General features: G+C 39.0%; 2 protein-coding genes across 3 annotated transcripts in view; both read right to left on the bottom strand.

The window, feature by feature from the left end:
* Positions 1–331: 331 nt before the first annotated feature.
* On the bottom strand, positions 332–14,883 carry LOC107704788 (BRCA2 DNA repair associated). 2 transcript variants are annotated; one of them, XM_016507817.1, is made up of 28 exons: positions 14,732–14,883; positions 14,411–14,503; positions 14,074–14,292; positions 13,923–13,995; positions 13,784–13,827; positions 13,625–13,653; positions 11,246–11,357; positions 10,943–10,995; positions 10,730–10,811; positions 9,914–10,603; positions 7,553–9,831; positions 6,019–7,441; positions 5,825–5,926; positions 5,645–5,714; positions 5,187–5,554; positions 4,829–5,019; positions 4,520–4,707; positions 4,205–4,375; positions 3,764–4,118; positions 3,526–3,681; positions 3,272–3,419; positions 3,051–3,160; positions 2,692–2,893; positions 2,434–2,600; positions 2,191–2,329; positions 1,843–2,096; positions 1,613–1,738; positions 332–1,035 (listed from the first exon to the last, which is right to left on the bottom strand). In XM_016507817.1, exons 2-28 carry the CDS (start codon positions 14,442–14,444, stop codon positions 691–693), a joined length of 8,130 nt encoding a protein of 2,709 aa, XP_016363303.1. In that variant the 5' UTR covers positions 14,445–14,503; positions 14,732–14,883; the 3' UTR covers positions 332–690. The 2 variants fall into 2 exon arrangements, with proteins under 2 accessions (XP_016363303.1, XP_016363302.1); XM_016507816.1 differs by having other exon boundaries at positions 6,019–9,831.
* Positions 14,884–16,968: 2,085 nt separating this feature from the next.
* Positions 16,969–22,047, bottom strand: part of frya (furry homolog a (Drosophila)) — a 51,457-nt gene continuing 46,378 nt past the window's right edge. The window contains exons 54-60 of the mRNA XM_016507691.1: positions 21,778–22,018; positions 21,282–21,431; positions 21,029–21,127; positions 20,842–20,925; positions 18,247–18,357; positions 17,909–18,114; positions 16,969–17,293 (exon numbers count right to left, since the gene is read on the bottom strand). Coding sequence (XP_016363177.1) covers positions 17,035–17,293; positions 17,909–18,114; positions 18,247–18,357; positions 20,842–20,925; positions 21,029–21,127; positions 21,282–21,431; positions 21,778–22,018 — 1,150 coding nt within the window. The 3' untranslated portion in view covers positions 16,969–17,034. The remainder of the gene's footprint in view (positions 17,294–17,908; positions 18,115–18,246; positions 18,358–20,841; positions 20,926–21,028; positions 21,128–21,281; positions 21,432–21,777; positions 22,019–22,047) is intronic.

The following is a 22,047-nucleotide window of genomic DNA, read 5'->3' on the forward strand; positions in this document are numbered from 1 at the left end:
ATCCCTTTGTCTGCCTTTGCTGTCTGTTAAATAAGCTTGACAGTGAGTTTGCCAGAGAGATGTCAGAAGTGTGTTTGTAATGCCCATTGCTTTCTTTGCTGCCAATATTTGGTGGTTATTAAGCAATATATTCATATTACTTGTTCCATTCTCATTTCTTCAGATTTAATATGAAAATGGCAGATAGGATTTCACAATCTTCCTACAGAATTGAACTGTTCGCTGCAAGTCAAATGCAAGTGTTAAGGCGCCACCTGCTGTTCATTAATAGAAACATTTCAAAAACAGATTGTGATATCACCCCTGCACAAAATTACTTTCCATCTTTTAATAAAAATTTAAATATATAAACATTTTTTACATATACTTTTTACATATACTTCACACATTTTTCCCTGAACATTGCTTACTTCCGTACTTATAGTAGTACAATCACGTATAACAAGAAAGAAGTTTAAAAATGATTACAGTAGTTGTAAAAAGATGCATCTCTTTCATGTTATTTACCATCAGAGAACCACAGTAAACCAGGCAACTAGAAAGCAAAGACGGCAGTGCCATTTGCATTTCCTGCCAACAGTAGAAATAGTGCTTTCATTACCCATAGTTCGTAATGCCTCGAATGCTGGAATTCATTCTTGTGTTTCAACTCACATTTAGTGTTTCACCAGGAGAGTCTCACTTTTCCCATCAGCCTTCCAGTAACGCCTGGGTGTCTATCATCGCCAGCTCTTCATCATGCACCCACTTCTCCTCTCTCGGTGGGGGACATGAGGCTCGAGGTGACTCGTTCTGTGGAGGTTTGGGAGTCACAGATCTCCGTGGGGGATTGAAGGTCCTGTTAATGCAAGGAGAAGCTGTAGTTTTCAGAGGAGTGAGGGGTGGAGGGGACGGGATACGTGACAGGTAATCAAAACCGCGTCTTCTTTTCAAACTTTTGGGATCTTTTCCCTCGCTGTTACATGCAGATGCAGGAGCTCTCCTATTCAGTGGAGTGAAAGGCGAGAAAACACTGCTTTTCTGCTGTGGGGTAACCTGGGAATTTCAACACAAGGAACAATACATTGGTATTGTTTCTAGTAAACATACATAAATATGAAATAAAAATGAACAGATCAATAAAGTCAATTAATACCATTAAGGTCTTATTTGAAAAGTTAATAATTTTTTTCAGAATCTTTTGACAAAAAAAAAAAAAGCATTTATTTGAAATATAAATCTTTAGTAACATTAACTGATTAGTAAGTTTAATTCATGATGAATAAAAGTACTAATTTCTTTTAAAAAATCTTACTGACTGGTTGTGTATATTTGCATGTAATTGAATAAATGTTAACAATCAACAATCACTATTATTATTATAAAAATTACTTTTTAACAATAAAAGTGATCAAATTGATTAAAATTGTAGTGTTATGTGAACAGCTGTATACAATTAGTAACTGACACAATAAGAGTTACAGCTACATTTTTTTTTTTTTTTTTGAAGGTGTAGGTGCTTTCATGTGTATAGAACAAACATTTGGAGTTAATAATTACAGTGACGCATGCTGTAACAAGCACCAATAATAAAACCAATCTTTCACCACATAAAAAGAAAACTCATACTAACTCTGCCATTCATTTTTGGATTAGACTGCACACCAGGAGTTCTTGGAGACTGAAAAGAACCCAAGACACCTGAAGGAACCACATCTGAGACCTTCTCCTCCGCAATGCTGAAAAAACGCTCACAAGTCTGTGTAAACAATGAACATAAGTCTAATAAGCAACAACAAAAGACATGAGGAATCACTCTTTGCTAGTACTTAAAAACAAAAGTTTAAAAGCTGATTCATTAACCTGGACAAAAGTCTTCAGACAGGTCATAGCTTCTTGCAGATGGGATTCTTTGGGGTTTACGGAGAATACTGCTTGTTCTCCTCCATAAAGGCTTGGCACAGGCCCGGAGAGCGGTCTCATCTGAAGATTACTAAGAGCGACCAGTGCTCGCAGCTTTACCAGCTCCTCTACAGCTACCTGCTCCAGACTACTGTAGGTTCTCACAGAGACCAGGTCAAAGTTCTCATCCACAAGATGCAGTAATGGGGGATGGCCTGAGAAGACATGCAAACAGTCACAATGCGTTTGAAGATATAAAGGATTGAGGAAACTAAGTGGTAGACTCGTTGGGGAATTAATGAAATGTACCTTGTTTACCCTCTATGGAGACAATACATCCCACAATGTCCACCTCCCCACAAGGTGAGCTGAATTGAGGGTTTTGAAGTTCTCTGAAGCGTACGCATTCTCGAGCACGGAAATGCTGATGCAACCATTCTGGAGACACCTGGCTCAATCACATTATATGTAAGAAAATTTCATATGCTTTTAATGAAAACAGGGAAGTAATCAGTCTGTGGTGGGAGCAAAGTTGCTAAACATTTAGTTTACCTCAACTTCCTGGAAGAATGTTTTCTTGGTGGCAGTGAGCTGAATGTGAGCAATGCCTGAGCGTTTCTTCCCCTCTGATGTGGCCAGGTGATAAGCCCTATATCTGTGGCCCTCTCTTAGCAAGCCATACAAGTCTTGCGATGGGCGCCAGATATTCAGGGTGTAAACTAGGAAATGAAATAGTACCCAGCCAAAACAGGTTAAATTGGCTCATTCAACACCTAAACAAATAGTAAAGATGATATCCACTTGGCTCACCACAGTTGCTCTGCAGCTCATTGGCGTCAGTAATGCTGAGCTTCCAAACAGGAGTGACATCTCGATTAGGACACCCACCCTTGGCCGCCTGGGCTTCCATTACAACCTTCTGCACACGCTCCTGAAGCTCTGCCTGCCTCTCTTCCTCCAAACAGCATCTGTACTTATGCACTGCATCCATCTGTCTCGCACTTAGATGGGCCTATGTGAAAAGTACATCAAGTTAAAACATTTTTTTTTATTTTTATTAAAAGGTTATATTGACACAGTGCTGATATATTGACTACTACTTTCTTTGTGTTTACTAACAATTGGTGAAAATAAGCAAAAAATGCATTAAAATATTGACAAAAATGTACCTCAACAGCAGGATCCCTCTCCACTGCCTCATACAACTCTTCCCCATCCTGCAGAGCTTCAATCTCATGTCGACTAAATGTCCTCCTTTGGCCTCGACTTTTCTTTTTACCTTATACGTGGAGGAAAAATACTCATCAATCCTTGTGATCCTTATATGCTTGCATACAAACCTCTAAAAAATTTGATGTAAATGAAATAAAAAAACAAGTAAAAACCCTACCTTCCATTTCTTTTTCGAATTGGGTCTGTATTTTGGAAATAAGAAGATCCATGGATTTGTGCTTGGAGTTGCTGTGTTTTCTGGCCTCTCGATCTTCTGCACGATCGTTGCGAAATATAAAAACACCATTGGGCTTCTTCTCCATCCACTGTTTGATGACAAACCCAGTCATTTGTTTGGTACAAAAGCAAAATTATACACTCAGCTTTTACACATCAAAGTGTCTCATTCATAGCAGTTGAAGTAGAGCAGACCTGAGTGGGGTAACTTCTCAACACCACAATGTTCACACAGCTAACAACACCTCCAGCAGTGAACAGTGATGATAGTGGGAGGCTAATAGGCCGAGGGTCACGGTGGTACCCCAACTTAGTGTCCCACCGAGCTCGTCTTGTGCTGTTGGCTGAAATCTGAAATTCAAAAATGACAAATAAAATCAAGTCTTGCAGGATTTAGCAGCCATGGATCATCTTAGTTGAACTCTAACTTCACCTTTAGCATCAGAGATTTAGGAGCTTCCAGTGGAGGACAGGCTTCTTGGGAACCAACCAACTCGGCTCCACTGCTCACAATCTTATCACCGATTCGGAGACGGCCCTTGTTTAGCATGGCAGAGAGCGGAGGGTCTAACAAGCCTTTGATGGAGTACCAGCCATCTGTGAGCCAGACCACACAGGACTCCATCTTTGCATTAGGAGTTTTGTCATCTTTCACTGGCTTTTCGGGATTTTGACAAGTTTGAGCAACACCACATACACAGAGCACTAATGTCTTAGCTGGAGTGTCGTCCCTCTCCATGATCCTCCTGAGTGCAGATCTCTGACTGTGGTCCACCTCTACATCATATCTGATCAAGTGCAAATACCAAATGGTTAAGAGTTGTGTTTGAAAAATTTTGGGTGAAAAAGTATGAGCTTTAGTAAGTTTCAATACCTGAATTTTAGCTGCAGAAGTACTTGCTCTGGAGTCAAACACAGGCTACCCGTCAAATCTGGAAAAGTTCTTTCCATGGAGGCCCGTTTCCATACAATCCATCGGTAATGGTTGAATACCCAGGCGTCACTGATCAATTTGGGATCAACACCAGGGGTGTCACACAATGCTCTGCCAAAAAAAAAAAGTACATTACCTAAACTAACTCCATGAAACTAATTCCATGTTGTTTTGCAAGATTTTAGCATGTAGATGTATTTGTAGATCTACATGCTATTTATATTAATAGTGTTAAAATATACACCATATGTTTACCTATAAAATTCATCTTTGCCCACAGTACCCTTATTGTCTGGAACCAACCAGCCTCCATCTGCCAGCTGGAGACCACCAGACTCCATGAGGAGCTCATGTTTGAAGAAGTCATTACAGTCAAATCTGAATGATTCAGCATTCTCACTTGTCATTTGTAAGACATTGTGATGTACACCATGCTGATACAGCTGAGATGGAAAAAGATAGAAAAAAAGTATAGTAACTGAAATGTACCTCCTCCAAAGTATAGTCTTGCAGTGACTTAAAACAGTGGAATAATTAGGTATTAAAAAAGTTATCAAAATGTACCTCCTCCTGTGTGTATTGACCAGGACATTTGCGTCCCACAGCATCTCTCAGACCTATCCTGGGGACATCCGAAGTCTTAGCAAGGTAAAGGCTGCCAGGTAGGGGACGAATAGACTGTTTTTTCTTCTTTCTGAGTCTCATGTCTTGCATATCCCTGGCTAGGTTCAAGGTCTCTCGGCATGCCTCTGGGTCTATTAACATCCCAAGAAAAAGAATTAGGATTCATTGTCGTATTCACAGAATCATTCATTTTCATCTCTATATCTTTTCTATACATGACTGTACAAATTGGCACAATCCCAATACTATGAGACAATGTATATTTAAAATACAAAATTAGAAAAGAGTAAACAGCTACCTTTCTCTTCAACGTCCATGATTTTCAAAGGTATGCTTTCCACTGAATTGGTTGGTTTAGGTTTAGAACCCTCAAGTAGACTCTTCCTATCACAGTATTGTGCAACACTATCACTATGTGATGTAGAAGTCATATTTTGGTCTATTTGATTTCTATGCTCAGTTGTTTCTTTGTTTTCCTTCTTGAAAGGTGGTATAAAACCAGTGGACACTTTAGAGACATCTTGACAGTTTGATGTCCCAGTCTTCATACCCTTTTGAAAAGGGGACACAAACACCCCTCCTTTATGGTCTGAGTTGTGTCTGTTTTGGACAGATACAGTTGAACATGGTCGCTCGAGGTTATTTGACTTTTGGTCCACAGGATGCCTGCATATTTAAAAGAACTTGTAAGAATTAAAGATATCTTGTGATATTAAATGGTAAAGAGTTAACTATTAAAACAGTAAAACAACCTACCAATCTGGACCAGTGACATTCGGCTTGAGGTGGACATTATAACTGAAGACACGCCTGTCTCTTAGAGTTCCTACAACAGGGATTAAATGTAAAAGATACACAGGTTAAACACAGCACCTCACAATAAATTAAAATGCAAAAGTATTTTTTTTTTAATTATTTATAAATAAAAGATCTAACCGTTTGGACAGGTTTTCAGTGGTGTGAGGCCTGAGGTCTTTGCAGCTAACGTTTGGTCAAACTCTGAGAGAAGTCGTCTTTTCAAAGGAGGCTGACCTGAATCTAAACAGAACAAAGTATTATATACAATGAGTTTAAAAAAAAATTCATTCATACAAGGTGACTCATAACATGAAACATTTTGTAGGCTGTACCTGCTATGTTTCTGGCATCAAATGGACGCTTCCTTCTGTTCTGGGCAAAAGATCCCTGTGCCTGTAGATCATGAACAGATGGAATTTTTTTGTCCTCTGTCATTGCCAAACTGGCTGATTCATTCAGGTCATCATCTGCCAGTAAAGCTTTAGTGCAAGCCATTGCTTCCTGCTCAAAGTACTTCTGCTGGGTATCTGTGCAACTGTTAAAATTCAAAGAGTGCAAGTCTAGTTGTGCAGGTTCATTCTGAGTTGCTTTAGATGGCAAAGGGTGTAGAGTGCTTTCGGTTAGTCTGTCTTTATGTTGAGGACGGCATTTTGAGGAATCACCCTGTAGCAGCTGGCTATCAGTGACAGTAACTTGGGCATCACAATCTCTGAATAATTTAGAAGCTTCCTCAAGGGCAACTTTTGATACACACACACCTTTACCACTCGCAGTGCTGAAACCATAATTGTTCTTGTTTATTTGTTCAGACTTTAGGTTTCCATCTACTATGTCCTCACTGTTTTCAGAACTCTTAGTTTGAGGTAAGACTTCCTTAGATGATAAATTTTCCTCTTCACAATCTTTAAAAAGACTCTCGGCCCTCTGAAGTGCAGTAATAGAGACCGCCACCTTCTTCCCTCCTGCTGTAGAGAATCCTATGTTGTTTCCTGAAGAATTTTCAGGTCCATGACGCAAGGAAGTCTCATCATAACCTGCAAATGCCGCTCTAACCTCACTCAGTGCCTTTTCAGAGATAGTAACTTCTTTGCCACTGGCAGTGCTAAAACCTTTACAGCCTTGATGCTGAAGACTCCTAGAAACAAAACTCTCCTCTTCACAATCTTTAAAAAGACTCTTTGCCCTTTGCAGGGCAGTAGCAGAGCAAGTCACCTTCTTTCCACCAGCTGTAGAGAATCCTATGTTTTTTCCTGAAGAATTCCCAGTCTCATGCTCATGGCTGAAGGAGACATCACTGCAGCCTGCAAATGCCGCCCGTACCTTAGTCAGTGGCTTTTTTGAGAGATCACTGATACATTGGTGCTGAAGATCTTCAGATGATAAACTCTCCTCTTCACAATCTCTAAAGAGATTATTTGCCTTTTGCAGTCCAGCAGCAGAGATAGCCACCATCTTCCCTCCTGCTGTAGAGAATCCTTTGTGTTTTCTTACAGAGCTAGTGTCCATATGGATATCAAGCACCTGCTTTGTCTTTGGAGATCCATCAGCACATGAGAAACCATCAACAGATTCCGACAACAGATCCTTAGCTCTCTGTAGTGCTCCAGCGGAGACGGACCCCTTCCTACCACTGGCAGTACTGAAAGCACAGTTGCCGTTAGGAGGAAGCAACTCAGAAGGATGCTTAGAAAATTCACTTTGAAGGTCTTTCTCCTCACATACTTCTTCCTGAGGGGGTTGCTGGACTGAAGAGGGCTGCAACGAGAGGTCATCAGTCAGGTCAGAGTCTCTGAGAACAGCGTTGGCTTCCATGGGAGACCCATTTGAAAATATCATGCTTTTACAATTTGCAGTAAATAGATTTACTTGTTTGAGTTCAACATCCAGTTTGCCATTCGTTCCCTCCATTTTCGCAGATTCCAAGTCAATATTTTCATCACATTCTTTAAATATGGCCTTTGCCTTCTTAAGGGCCACTGCTGAAATGGAAACTCCTTTCCCACTGGCAGTCTGAAAGCCATAGCCTTCCTCTGACTGAGGTGATAAAGTTTCTGAGGAAAAAATCTTTGCAAAAACTTCTTTAGGATCACTGCTAGATTTCTGTTCTTGAAAGACCTTCACACTGTTGAAGGAAGGATTATCCACACCATCAGATATTTCAGTTACTAAGTGTGGCTGACTTATTTTCATAGAGGTATTACTCCAAGAAACTGCTTTTGTTTTCTTAAGGCTAGTTGTTGACATAGAGGTATCATGTTTTCCAGAAGCATGGAAAACGAGTTTGTGAGTTTGCGACTCCTCTAAGCTGTCAACATCATTAAGAAGTCTTCTTGCTTGCAAAAGAGCCTTTTCAGACACTTTCAGCTTTGCTCCACTAGCTGTACTAAATCCAAAATGACTACTGGAGTGAACACAAACAACATCTGTTTTTTCACCTAAACAATTCTGCTCGGTTCCTTCATTTCCTGCCAGTTGCTTATTTATCTCTTTACAAGCTCTATTTACATCTCCACAGCTGAAATTTCCATCTTGTTTAGTCTGAACATAGGTTTTATTTTCTGTGTTCATATTGTCAGAAGTATTGACTGAAGGCTCTGTTTCAGCATGCTCTGGCTTTATTAATCCAACATCCACCTCGACTTCCCTATTAAATATGGCTTTTTGATAGTCCTCTTCAAAAAAGTGCCTTGCGTGGTTTAAACTCTTTTCTGAGACGCTCATAGCTGTCCCTTTAGCTGTTTTAAAACCAAAACAATTGACTGGAGTATTATCACTGAAATAAGACGGTACACTCTTCATATCAACTAAAGAACTGTCTTCAGCCACTGACAAAGGCACCATTGCATTTTGTGTTTTCTTTGACATGGTGCATGGTAATTTGGCAGCATCTTCAATTTGAATGCGATTAGAACCATTTACTGAAAAAGTGTCTGTCTTGACGGGATGCTTTCCTTTCACAACATCACAGCTAAAACTATCATCAAAGTCAATTCCACTGAGTACATCGGGATCCCACTCTTTCTCTGTAGTGTGGTTGTCTGAGCCAGGATTTGTCGGTTTGAACTGGGTAAATTCCTGTTGACTATTTGCTTCTTCCAAAAGATTGCACAATTCTGTAACATCAGCCTTTTGAGATGCTGTCAAAGTGCCATTCTCCTCATCACCATCACGGCTGGAGTTCACTACGGTGGATTTGTGTGTGCTGCTAATGTCGAACACAGTCTGTCTTTCAGCACTTCTTTTAAAATCCAAATTTTGATGAATGCACTTTGATGAGTCTGAACCTCTCCCCAATTCCTCTTTCAAAAGAGTCTCTGTTTGAAAGCCAACATTTGAAACTGTAATATTCCTCTTTGAACCGGTTTTATAATCGGATTCATTTGACTGCAGTGAAGAGCAGCTTGAAATATTAATTTTCAAACTCTTTGGACTGTCCCTCTTTGGAGCATCACTAACACACACTCTTGATGCATGGTGAGAGAAGATGGACTGTCCTGTGGGCGATCTATTTGGATTAGTGCTTCCTGAAACAGATTTGCACAATGTTTCTATCGTCTGATAATGTTTTGGAGTAGTTCCATTTAAGGTGTTGATCAAAATATCCCCTGCAGCTTCATCTAATGATGCTTTGGCCTTCATTATAGCCTCATCCTCATCCTGTATGGAAATGTCCTTGTTGTTTGCCGTTTTAAAAGAAGGAAAAAACTCTTTGATGTCTGCGCACAAGGCTGTCGTACCATCCAAATCGGAAAAGGTGCTGGGGCAACCACTGTCGTGACTGATTTCAAAAGTTGTAAGCGTGACTGTTGACTTGTTTGGAGTGGTCACAGATATGTCTGCTAAATTAGAAATGTCCTTGTGACTACCATCTTTGTTCTTCTCCTCAAGTTCTGCTTTATGTTGCACTTGGCCATTTTGGTCACACTGTAGAGTCACATCAAGCCGTGCTCCTGGCATTATTTCTTGTGTGAAATCCTCTGCAAATGCCTTGGAAAGCTGTGTCGTATCCAATCCAAGATCAAGATCATGGATTTCTGCAGATAACTGTTTGACGTCTTGTGGCTGTGTATGATAATCGACTGCATTTTCACTGGCGACTGTGGATTCATTAAGGTCACTAGACTCCTCTTCAACTGAGGAATTTTCTGTAAAATGCAGAGCAACAATGTTGTTCAAAATACGCACACAATATATTTATAAGAAAATGTAACACATTGAACACCTTACCTTTGGGCATTTGATCCAAACATACTGGTTGAGTTTCTTTGTGTCCAGTTACTGTCTTTGACAGATCTGAACTTGGCACTTGATACACAAACTTTCTGGGCTTTCTAGAAAGCATGAAAGCAGGCGATTTGTCTAACAAAGACTTCTGACGCTGAGCTCCTTCTGGATAAGACTCGAGTCTTACACTCTGTGAAAAAGTTTGGCTACTTTCTGCAATGCAGTTGAAAACAGTATCACCATTAGTTTCACTGGATGCTACAGTGTTGTGATTGTTTATCAAAGACGAGTCCGGACAGTCTCCATTAAGAATGGATTCTGATAAACTTAGTGGGGTCCATTGAATGCTATCTTTATTTTTGCTTGGGCTTTTTGTTTCTACATCATCCATTAATTTCTCTTCTGGTTCTGAAGTTAGAACAACTGATTTGACATCCTTTGAGGAATCGGTTATTCTCCTTCTGATCCTCTCTTTGGTTTTGATTCTTCGCAGAGTTGAAGTGCTGTTGCTGAAGAATATTGACAGCACATCCTCAGCACCATCAAGAACATTCTGCACTGTGCTGCGGACATCCCCATCCTCTATAGCACTGGGAACCTTCTGCTTCCACAGACCACTTGTATCAAGAGATGTACTTGGAGAGCAAACAGGCTTTTCTCCCAGTTCATCAGCCTGAATAGTCTCACTTTTGGCTATCATTGAAGAGAAAAGATCAGAATAATCCGAATTATCTTGGAGTTAATGATATGTGTATGCATTTCAAATTAACCATTTTGTTTATTTTCTGTATGGTTTCAAATATACGGTGTCACACTCACCATCTTGTTTTAGTGTTGTATCACTCAATGTTGCATTGCTTTCAGAGCCTTTCGAAAGAGACGGGAAGAGTTTCCGCACAAACTAGTGTGTATAAAAGTAAGCACAAGCATCATCATTAATTACATGTTGGTAAAAACAGGCTCTTAGCATTTCAGGCACCATAATCCAAAATTCTTGATATTATAGAGACAGAAATTTAGATTTGCACTTACAATTGCTTCCTTGTCTTTGAGGCCACTTGATGGAGCGCGTTCCTCTGTTTTGGCTAGAGAGAAATAAGAATAACTCTTGCTGAATAGCTCATTTCTGACCAGGAGACCAGGGGAATTGCAACATGCAATTCAAAGGATTCAAGATACAACGGATTAATAACATTTATTTTTTAATGACTTTAACACTCTGACTTGTATTCAACATTTATATTTTTCATTGTTTTTTTTCCCTAGCACATTTCATTTTACATTCTCCTCTACTAAATTCATCTAAAGAGACAAGACTTTAATTTTCATACATACGCAACATCACAGTGGGAGTCAAAGAGGATGGTGTGTTAAAGGAACTGGTCCAGGATAGGTCAGGGTTGATTTGTGCCCCAAGGCTCTCAGATATCTGTTTTGCTGAACGTGCCTGTAACAGACAAACTCAGCATTATGATTAATGTCTAGAACGCCATCTGAACTTAATGAGAAAAAGTGTTTACAACCAACTTTACTTTTGGAATGTGACATGATCCTGAAACAGGATGGTTGAAGAGGTTCAAAAATAAGAGGGCTTTATTGCTTAAGACTGACATTATCCAAAATAAAAATGTTAACATTTTGCTGAGAAGACAATGCACTTGTTTGGACAAACATGCATGCCATGAATGAATCATGCAAAAAACAAGACCAACAGCATGCATTAATAAAAATAAAATGATATGACCTAGGGCTGGGCGATTTTCCCGATTTTATCGATTAATTCGAATTTAATGTTTTTCCACGATAAAATTTTTTAGAAATCGAGGAATTGCGATTTTGAATAGAAAAATTACCAAATGTTAGAATTAGACACTTATACAATATTTCGGTGATAACAGTAAAGAGAAAAGAACTATCCAACCGCATGTCGGCGCACGTGATTAGCCGCTCTGTGAAGGACCATAAATATAGTGCTAAGCGCCATTCACACAGAATGTGCTTTTGTGTTGACAAAGATGCAACGCGGGCAGTGGAATAGGTAAAACGCAAGAAGATGGGAGTGAACGTCTTTTAACTTGAGTGCAGTGTTTTTAGAATGGCGTTTCATGCATGAGACACTGCAAGAGACACGAGCGCAACAGTCAAACACATCCATGTTTACACAGAAAAAAAACAATGGAAAAGCAGCGCAATCGAATAAAAAAAAAAACCTCTAAAGAACTACTACTGTATGTCTGATATTTCATGTTTGCATCATAGTGACAGGCTGAAAGCTGCTGTTTATACAGAACATTTATAGTTAACAATAGTATACTGGTTAGGGGTGCTCCGATTGATCGGCTACCGATCACTATCAGCCGATAATCGTTTTGGGATGATTTATCGGCGGTCTCTAAAAAGGCCGATCTCAAGCTGATGACGCTGCCGTGAGAGGTTTGGCACGACATGCAGCGGCACCGTCTCAGTCCGGCGCTGGTGAAATAATTATGGTGGCTATTTCTTAATTAACTTATAAAGTAATTAGAAAACCTTGTGTAAGGCGTACAAACAGCGTGAGTGAATCACCGCGCGCACTCTCTCTCAAAATACGCAAATGTCTTCAAATCACCACATCGCGTCTGTCTATAAGCGAGCTGCATCCTGTACAGTTGACACAGGAATTGTCACTTGCACAATCGAGGCAGTGTCACAACGTCACTAAAGTTTATAAATCGCATTTCTTTTTAATTCTTGCTAGTGTTTAAACCATTCAGCGCTCGCGCGCTCTCCTGGAGACCGTGCGCTCATGCACAATCGCAGTGCACACACATAATGCCAGGTTCACATTACTCCGTTTGTAGTGCGAATGCGGTGCGTATTTTTTCCATGCTCATGTTAACAGATTAATAAAGTGTGCACACTGCACACGGTTGCTGTCCGGCAGTGTGTTCCAGGAGCGGTGCGTCTGCAGCAGTGCAGAGATCGTTTCTGCACCGAGTCTATGTTTGCTGCGCTACAGCATTTTCAGTGACAATGTTTGGATTTGAAATCAAAATAATGGATAAATGTTGTGTTTGTGGTAAACAGCCACGGATCAGTAGCGGACTCTTGTGTGAAAGCACAGTCCGTGCTGCTTCCCCTCTCACAAGAGTCACCTAAAAGGGGAATTCCCCCCCATTATCAAAAATGAAATACAGGCCCTGAATAAATGTCTAAAATCCTGATTGGAGTATCACTATAAATAGTTATAAATGATAAAAAGAAGGCTTAAAAAGGTCGGTATCGGTGATCCGTATCGGCAGATACTGCTTTCTGTGATCGGCCTCAAAAATCCTGATCGGAGCACCCCTAGTACTGGTGTTATACCTTCAGTCATTTTGAATTTGAATTACTTTGACTTTTGAGATTTTTTAAAAGCATTTTCCTTGTATTATTTCTGAACACATAATATGTATAAGACAAGTTTGTACAATATGTAGTTGTAGTTCATGCATCTTTTCTGCAAAGATATTTAACAAGTGATTTGTTCATCATGTTAACAACTTCATGTGTGCTGCACTTGGAATAGAATTTTCTTTAACTAGAGGGTTAATAAAGAAAAAGTTACTTGAATCATGTTGTAGTTACATTTTCAAGTTGACTAGTTCAAAATCTTTAAAAAAATCGAGATTTAAATTTTTTTGCCAAATCGCCCAGCCCTAATATGACCAGATTTGTAAACTTGTGTTGACTTACCAAAGACCTTTTTGGTGTGTCCAGAAGGCCTGTGGTGTCACATATGGAAGTTGTTAAAAAAAGAAAGTACAGTATTTAATATTAGAATAGAAAACAATCTTATTGTTTTTTAAATTTTTAAAAGAAAGAAAAATTAAAGATAATCTAAAACTGACTCACCAAAGCAATCTCTAGGTTTTTCACAGGATCTATCAAACCTGTGACTACAAATGATAGGAGAGAAACTTTCATTAAACTTTCTGCTTGACTTTAATATTTCACATAAAATTCATATTATCCTATTCATAAACATAATTACCCGTCTTTGGCTGAACCAAACAAACAAGGGCTTGATTCTGTCCAGGGAAAAGCTGTTGAGTCTCCATTAGCCACTGGGTGGAAGAAAAACAATTATACAGGACTATGTCCTTTACACATACTTCATACATAACACAACAACTGTGATATACCTTCATAAGGGGACTCTTCATTAGGAATGGAAGCAGGGGACTGAAAGCATCGTTGCTTGAATATTTTGGGTGTAGAATACAGCTGACTGGCCAGGGCTGATGTCTCTGGTACTTTGACAGTCTCCTCCTCCTCAACTTTTGAACTGTCAGTACGTCCTTCATCTCTGGAAGCTTTTGCAGTCAATTCCTCAAACCAGTCAGGATTAAGAGGTCCAAGCTCTTAATTCACAATAAATCAGATCAGTTTCAAAGATTTGAAATATGGTAACACTAATATATATATATATATATATATATATATATTCTTCCTTTCATTCATATTACTGTAAATGTCTACCTTTGTCAATTTGATGAAAGAAATTGTCAAACATGCTGCCATGAGTGTGATGGGGTTAAATCTGAACCAAGCACAATGATGTTGTCATTGGACCTACAGATAAACAAACAAAAACATAAAAATGTAATTCGGTGTATCTTGTATCCCTGACAATAATGTATCTGGCTTATATTACGTGCTTATCACGCAACAGTTTGGCATCGAGATTTAAATAACTTTAATTAAGTAAATAGCCTAACTGTTCTATGTCATGCATATCACTGTCTAGTCTACTCAGCTATCTGAACTAGCTACAAACAGGACAACAAGTCTGGAAGTTACCGTAAATGAACGTGTTGGCACAGATGAAAGCGTTTTGTAACTTCTGAGTTTTCGAAGGTCATTGAAATGTTGTCTTCATCTCCGATTCAAGATGTTCTATTCTCTGAAGTGTTCTGAGAGGATCTGTTTATTCTACGCGTGGATAAAGCTAGTTTAACACATCCCGCCAATAAGCGCCGTGTCGTCAACGGAAGAGCAGTTGTCTCGACCAATCAAAATGCGAGCGTCAGTTCAGGGGGCGGACTAACGTGCACCACTGAATCGAAACTGGAAATAGTTTATGAGAGAGAGAGAGAGAGAGAGAGAGAGAGAGAGAGAGAGAGAGAGAGAGAGAGAGAGAGATTTTCTTTGCATATATTCTACTTTATTCTATTCTAAAACTTCTTTCAACTTTTTGAATTACTTTAATAATAAAAAAGTCAATCTTAGATGGAGTGTGCATAGTTTTGGACAATGTAATTTAAATTGTTATGTACAATTTTGATAGTCTATATAGTCGGCAATAGTACTCACACTGATATAATTATATATGCCGGTATATATAATTCTGTAAAACCATAAACATGTTTAAAAACAGTCATATGACACAGAAATATACATATTTGAGGATTGTGCCATTGCCAACAAATTGCACAACCGACAAATAAAATGTTTGACTTTGAGTGTCTTTATTATTTCCGTTGTGGTGCACCAGAGGGCGCACTACCATAAAAAATACTACATAATGCATTGCTTGATTTCAGTTATGATCCTCTCATTTAAGGTTACCTTTAGGAAAAGGTCATATAAATTATATAATTTAGTTCAACAATAAAATAGCAACAAACAAAAACAAACAAACATGTTCATCCTAAAATAATGGACAATTACAGATCTAAGAACAGACACATAAATATCAAAATAAAAACACCCACTGACTAAACAGACGTTTTTTTATTAATATTATTTATTGATCTATTTATTGCATGCACACTTTCATACAGCAGACAGCAAAATTAAACCATAAAAATAAAATCTTACAAGTATGGGCTACACTCCCACTACTATTTACAAATGTGTCTTTCATTTAAAATAATTTCTTATTCCATAAATATCTCTATTTCTTCTTATGGTACATACCTTTGCATGCTTGGCCATTTCAATAGACAGAATAGACAGAATTCCATCCTATAAAACTATACCATTTTATGATGATCAAAACATGATAATCTTTCTTTTAAGAATATAAATACACCTTCTAGGAGCAACTAAAACTAAACAGTAGAAAGACATTAGTAAAATCAAACACCCCCATACATAAATAAGTGCTGGATAACCCTTTTATGCATCCAGGTCTCTCTGACAGTAGCATTGCATTGTGTTAAGAGACATTCTGTCTGTACGGATAAAAGCCGAGGCAAGGGTGCGCACGGTGAAAAGTCTGATCTTGTTAAACATTTTTTAAAAAGCCACATTAACAATGGCTTTCAGCTTTTATTTGAAATAAAAAAAACAAGAACAGAACATTTATGTGTCATCAAGTAGCTGAGAGCACTGAAGTTTCAAAACATTCTCTCTAAGATGAAAAGTTTCACTTAGTGTGAGGCATTGCACATTTTCCCGTAACGTATAATGGTAGATGTGAGCAGGAGGAGCCATTCGTGAAGCTTTGGTATACCTTTGATGCCTGCAGTAGTAGAGGCCCCATTTCAGAGGCAGGGGGCGGCCCCTTACATACATAGTAGTGCAAAAAAGCCAAGGATTAGACTTCTTTTTGTGTCTCCTGATGCATTTTTCTAAGCTATATTAGCTGTACATCCTTAAAGCTCTTAATGTGAGCAGAGTCAGGACAGTAATGAGTGCACTAGGGGAGAACAGTGAAGGCAGCAACAACTTCAGACAGGAGTGGTGGAAAGAAGGCCAGTTCCCGCCTGATCCCTTAAAGGGTTAGTTCACCCAAAAATGAAAATTAGGCTGCGTTACCCGGAACTGCTTCTGTTTACAACAGTGAGCGCAATCAAGTGATTATTACGTTTTGAATATGGATATTTTTCTTACAAAAACGCATCGATTCGCTATAGAAGGCCTTCTTTGTTCACCCCCCGGAGCCGTGTGAGACTTTTTATTTAAGTTTTTTTGGACTGAAGCAATGCAACACCCGCTGAGTGGCATTAAACAGCTTGAAAGATCAAAGACCATTTTTAATATAACTCCGACTGGATTCGTCTGAAAGAAGAACGTCATATACACCTAGGATGCCTCGGGGGTGAGTAAAACGCAGCCTAATTTTCATTTTTGGGTGAACTAACCCTTTAAAGTTGGACTCAAAGGCTGATGCCGGTCACACTAGAGTCAGGAAGGAAGGCAGTGATGGCCCGGTAGCCCTGCGCCCGTCGAATCATGTCTCGGATCTCGCAGTTGAGCTCAGTGAGTCGGTTGCATATCTCAGACAGGTCTTGTTTGGAACCGACCAGGGCAAAGGTTCCCGTCTGACCCAGAGTTTGGTGCCGGAAATAGATGTTGAGTAGAGTCTGAATCTCATTCTCAGAGCTGCTGCCGAAGATGTCACTTGGCCACATTTTCCTGAAATAAAGTGAAAATACAAAGCACTGCATATTACTCCAAATGCATTAATTTTCTGTTCCTGAATAGGTTATCAATAAATTGAAAATGTAAAGGAAAAGTCCACCCCAAAAAACTCTCCCTCATGTCGTTCCAAAGGTCTATGGATTTATTTCTTCTGTGGAACACAAAAGATTATATTTTGGAAGGATGTTAGTAACCAAACAGTTTTGTTTCTCATTGTATTTTTTGTCCATACAATGGAAGTCAATGGGAACCAAAACGGTTTGGTACTGTAGCTATCATTCTTCAAAATATCTTCTTTTGTGTCCCACAGAAAGATATGAATACAGTTTTTGAGTAAATGATGACAGTTTAATTTTACTTTAGGTTCCAATATTTTTATTATTATCCAGTATTATCTTTAATTGATTTTTCCGTACATTTCTGCCATATGTACATTAACTCACAGTCACCACTGATAAGCTACTACTAAATATTGTAGAAACTTAATTTGCTGTAAAGTTGCTTTGCAACGATTTGTATCGTGAAAAGCGCTATACAAATAAACTTGAATTGAATCGAATTGAATATAAAACAGTAATTTGTAGTCTTTTCTCCTGGTGGGAAGTTTACCTGCATTCCTGTATGTAACGGATGGCTCTGGAGAACTCGTTGGTTTTCAGGCTTTCTAGAATGGCCTGCACAGCAGCCTCAGAGGAGCTGTAGGGGGATTCAGCGGTAGGATCTCTCCGCTCGGCTGCTGTCTCATTGGCCACTGAGGCTGCTGCTGCCCGCAGGTTACTCCTCAACTCACTCAACTCCCTGGACATGTTCTGCAGCTAAAAGGGAGAACATTTAAACACACACGGGGCTCTGTACTACATAAGTACGATTTGCAAGCTAGACTTTTTCTATTCCAGTAACAAATGTCTTAATCAAACTCAGATGATGAGACACTGATGTCAACATACCTCTGGTACAGAGTTTATAGCGTGAACTTGGCCAATCAGTTTACAGTAAGACTGAAAAAGCAGCAGCAGTTGGAAGTGGAGTTTGTAGAGTCTTTGACAAAGCTCCAGTTGCTGCGAACAAACACATAAAATTAACACCAAAATTTTCTTCTTTACATTTTCTTAGCATATAAGAAAGAATTTATTACACAACAGCTACAGCATAGGAAACCAAACAAATCTTTAACAAGGATACAAGTGTGTTAGCAAAACAGTGTTTTCAGTTTAAAAAATATGAAGCTTGCGAAACAATTTGGCAATGTTCTGATAATACGGGTATTTGGAACAAGCGAAAAAGAAAACATGAGGTTAAAAAGATTTTATAAAACTTACTGCAAGAGATTCCATTTGCTATAAAGCAGGCATTGCAAGACAAAAGGTGAGAAGTGAGAAGGAAGAGAAGTTTTGAGTATAGTGTGAAATCATGCAGCCCAGTGGCACATGCAATATAAAGCATGAGCAATGGCTCCATCATGCATGAGCAGAAAAAGTGAATAGACAAGCATAGAAAGAAAAAGGATCACAACTACGCCCTCTTATTTTAATTTTTGCACAGGGACTGTGCTGGGTAAAAAAAACAAACAAAAAAAAATTTGTACCATATGCCTTTTTTTATTGCTTTAACTGGTTATGACTTGAAGGGATCTTGAAGGGTAGAAAGTATGGATTTTTAAGTTAAATTTTAGAGAAAGAAACTTTTTCAGGGTTTCTTTAAACTTCTTCAAAGCCCAGCATAGAAAGACCCTTGTATCAAACATAAGACTAGGGGGCGTTGTTGTGAATCAACACAGCACAGGCTTAAAGGGATAGTTCACCAAAAAATAACAATTAAACCATGATTTACTCACCCTCAAACCATCCTAGGTATATGACTTTCTTCTTTCAGACGAATACAATTGGAGTTATATTAAAAAAAGTCCTGGCTCTTCCAAGCTTTATAATGGCAGTGAATAGAGGTCGAGATTTTGCAGCAAAAGTTGGTGAATAAAGGCCTTCTGAGTGGAATGCGATTGTGTAAGAATAATACCCATATTGAAAACTTTACCAACCATAATCTCTGGCTTCCGCTAACTGTCCTATGCACGTTCACGAGTGCGTGGTATTCCAGCGGATAATGTAGGACATAGGCGTAGCATAAGCTCCAGTGAGAATATGCTAGTCACCAAGTTTTGCTTACAGCAAAGGAAAACCAGTCTCCGCTTGGCTTATATCAAAATCCTCCAATGTTTTTCTTTACAAATCCTCGTTTTGTACTTCTAATTTGTGACCGGTGTTTGGTTTTGCTCTCTCCACTATGCTTACGGAAGCTTAGTGGAGAGAGCAAAACCAAACACCGGTTTCATCACTTCTCACTGGAGCTTATGCTACGCCTACATCCTACATCATTGGCTGGAACGCCACTCTCTCGTGAACGGGATTACGACAGTTAGTTAGTTTCTTACACAAATGCCTCAGAAGGCCTTTATTAACCCCCCCGGAGCCGTGTGGAGCACTTTCTATGATGGATTTATGCACTTTTTTTGCTTCAAAATCTTGACCACTATTCACTGCCATTATAAAGCTTGGAAGACCCAGGATATTTTTAATATAACTCCTACTGTATTCGTCTGGAAAAAAAAAGAAAGTCAAATGAGGGTAAGTAAATCATGGGGTAATTTTCATTTTCGGGTGAACTATCCCTTTAAAGTTAAAGAGCAGACAGATAGAAAAGAGATGTCACTCACAGAGCTATCACAGAACAATCGAAATGCAGAAAATATAAGAAGTACATTGAAATGGAATCTGAAACCCATTTTGGTCACCTAATCTCACTCATATTTCAGGACACAACAGACATTACAGTAGCATCAATCAGTAGACAATGCAGCCATACTAAAACTGACACAGAAGTACTATTTTTTAACAAGGGAATAAAGAATGACAGAAACTCATGCACTATTTGTGGTAAACTGCCACACTGTAGTTTTAGGTTTGCATCAAGTGTTAGACAGCAGAACTGTTAGTTAAAGCTCCAGTTTGCAAAATGTTGAGATCTTGATCATGTACTTCAATAATAATGACATTCTTTATACAGGTGCATCTCAATAAATTAGAATGTCGTGGAAAAGTTCATTTATTTCAGTAATTCAACTCAAATTGTGAAACTCGTGTATTAAATAAATTCAATGCACACAGACTGAAGTAGTTTAAGTCTTTGGTTCTTTTAATTGTGATGATTTTGGCTCACATTTAAAAAAAAAACACAATTCACTATCTCAACAATTTAGAATACTTCATAAGACCAATAAAAAAAACATTTTTAGTGAACTGCTGGCCTTCTGGAAAGTATGTTCATTTACTGTACATGTACTCAATACTTGGTAGGGGCTCCTTTTGCTTTAATTACTGCCTCAATTCGGCGTGGCATGGAGGTGATCAGTTTGTGGCACTGCTGAGGTGGTATGGAAGCCCAGGTAACTTTTCCATGACATTCTTATTTATTGAGATGCACCTGTACATATCCTTTATTCCTTAGTTTTCTCTGGAATGGCTGACTATCCAGCTGAGGTTTCATACCTTCTCCTCTGTTTCAGCGGGCTGATAGGTGATCACTCCATCTCCAGTGCATTTGGGGAAACTGGCCTTGCAGTTGCGTAGCCACTGGAAGAGTCATAGGCATAACAGTAAGGTGAACAGAACAAGCTTTGGGGTCAGTAAGAATTTTTTTTTTTTTAAGAAATGAATTATGCTTTATTGTACATACTGATTTGACTGCCTCCTTTTTGTTGTTGTAGGTCTCTAGATACTCATGCAGCTCTAACACACTAAATTTCATCTTCTCCAAGAGTCCATAAGACACAATCTGAAACACATATTTAAGAGAAAAATTTCATAATACGTACATTGCACACATACACATTGAACGAGAAATTGAACAGAACACTAAGGCTGGTGATTTACTAATTTGTATTCTTGATGTAGCATTGGCATAATTCATATTCAAACTAGAAACTCACAGTGTCTGCATCGACAAACAACGTGGGACATTCGGAGCAGGATGTCAGCATCTGGGACGACCTTACAAACTTTGCTCCGATTCCACGGAAGCCATCGCCAAGATAACCAGCAGCGTCACAGGTCAAGGTGCAGAACTTGGTCTGTATACTCTGGAGGTCAGAAACAACACATCCTGTTTAATTTGTCCCAAACCAGCATGTTGTCAGTACCAATAGAATATAATCAAAGACATGTCTTCTAAAACTTTGGCACTACTGAGTTGTCAGCTTTGTGTGATGAACCAAAGAAACCAAATCCAAATCAAATCCAAGAACCAAATCATTTGACATCAACAATACAATTTTTTTGTAACAAAACAATACATTTGCCTGCAACACTTAGGATTTTAGAAAAGTGTCAGTTGATTAATTTCACTTTATGATCTTTGTTGAAGCTGCTTGATCTAAATCAACATAATAAAGACCAGTGACAACCTACTGTATCTCTATACGTTACCTGAAAGAGTGAGGAGAAGACTTGGAATGTGTAAACCGCACAGGAACCATCCGAGTCAGCCACCAACTGGTTGAGATGATTGCGCCAAGCCTCCTCAGCATCATCGCACACAGTTGGCTGGAAGGCGGCCAGGATGGCGGAGAAAAAGGGAGAAGGCGGAGGGGAGGAACAGGACTCTAGCAACAGCTCTTCCTTTTCCTCTTCTGCCTGCGCCACAGAGCTCTGCTGGTCTCCAAACCCACTGGAGGAAGTGAGGGATAGAATTATGTG

This window comes from Sinocyclocheilus anshuiensis, unplaced genomic scaffold, assembly GCF_001515605.1.
Source record: "Sinocyclocheilus anshuiensis isolate Anshui unplaced genomic scaffold, SAMN03320099.WGS_v1.1 scaffold758, whole genome shotgun sequence".
NCBI lineage: Eukaryota > Metazoa > Chordata > Actinopteri > Cypriniformes > Cyprinidae > Sinocyclocheilus > Sinocyclocheilus anshuiensis.

Excerpts from the sequence above, each read along its gene's own strand:
- LOC107704788 (XM_016507816.1), bottom strand. The coding sequence starts at position 14,444 with ATGTTTGACAATTTCTTTCATCAAATTGACAAAG. Across the intron at positions 5,555-5,644 it reads AATGTCACTGGTCCAGATTG|GCATCCTGTGGACCAAAAGT; the intron begins GTAGGTTGTTTT and ends TTAAATATGCAG. Across the intron at positions 1,739-1,842 it reads GTCTGAAGACTTTTGTCCAG|ACTTGTGAGCGTTTTTTCAG; the intron begins GTTAATGAATCA and ends TTGTTTACACAG.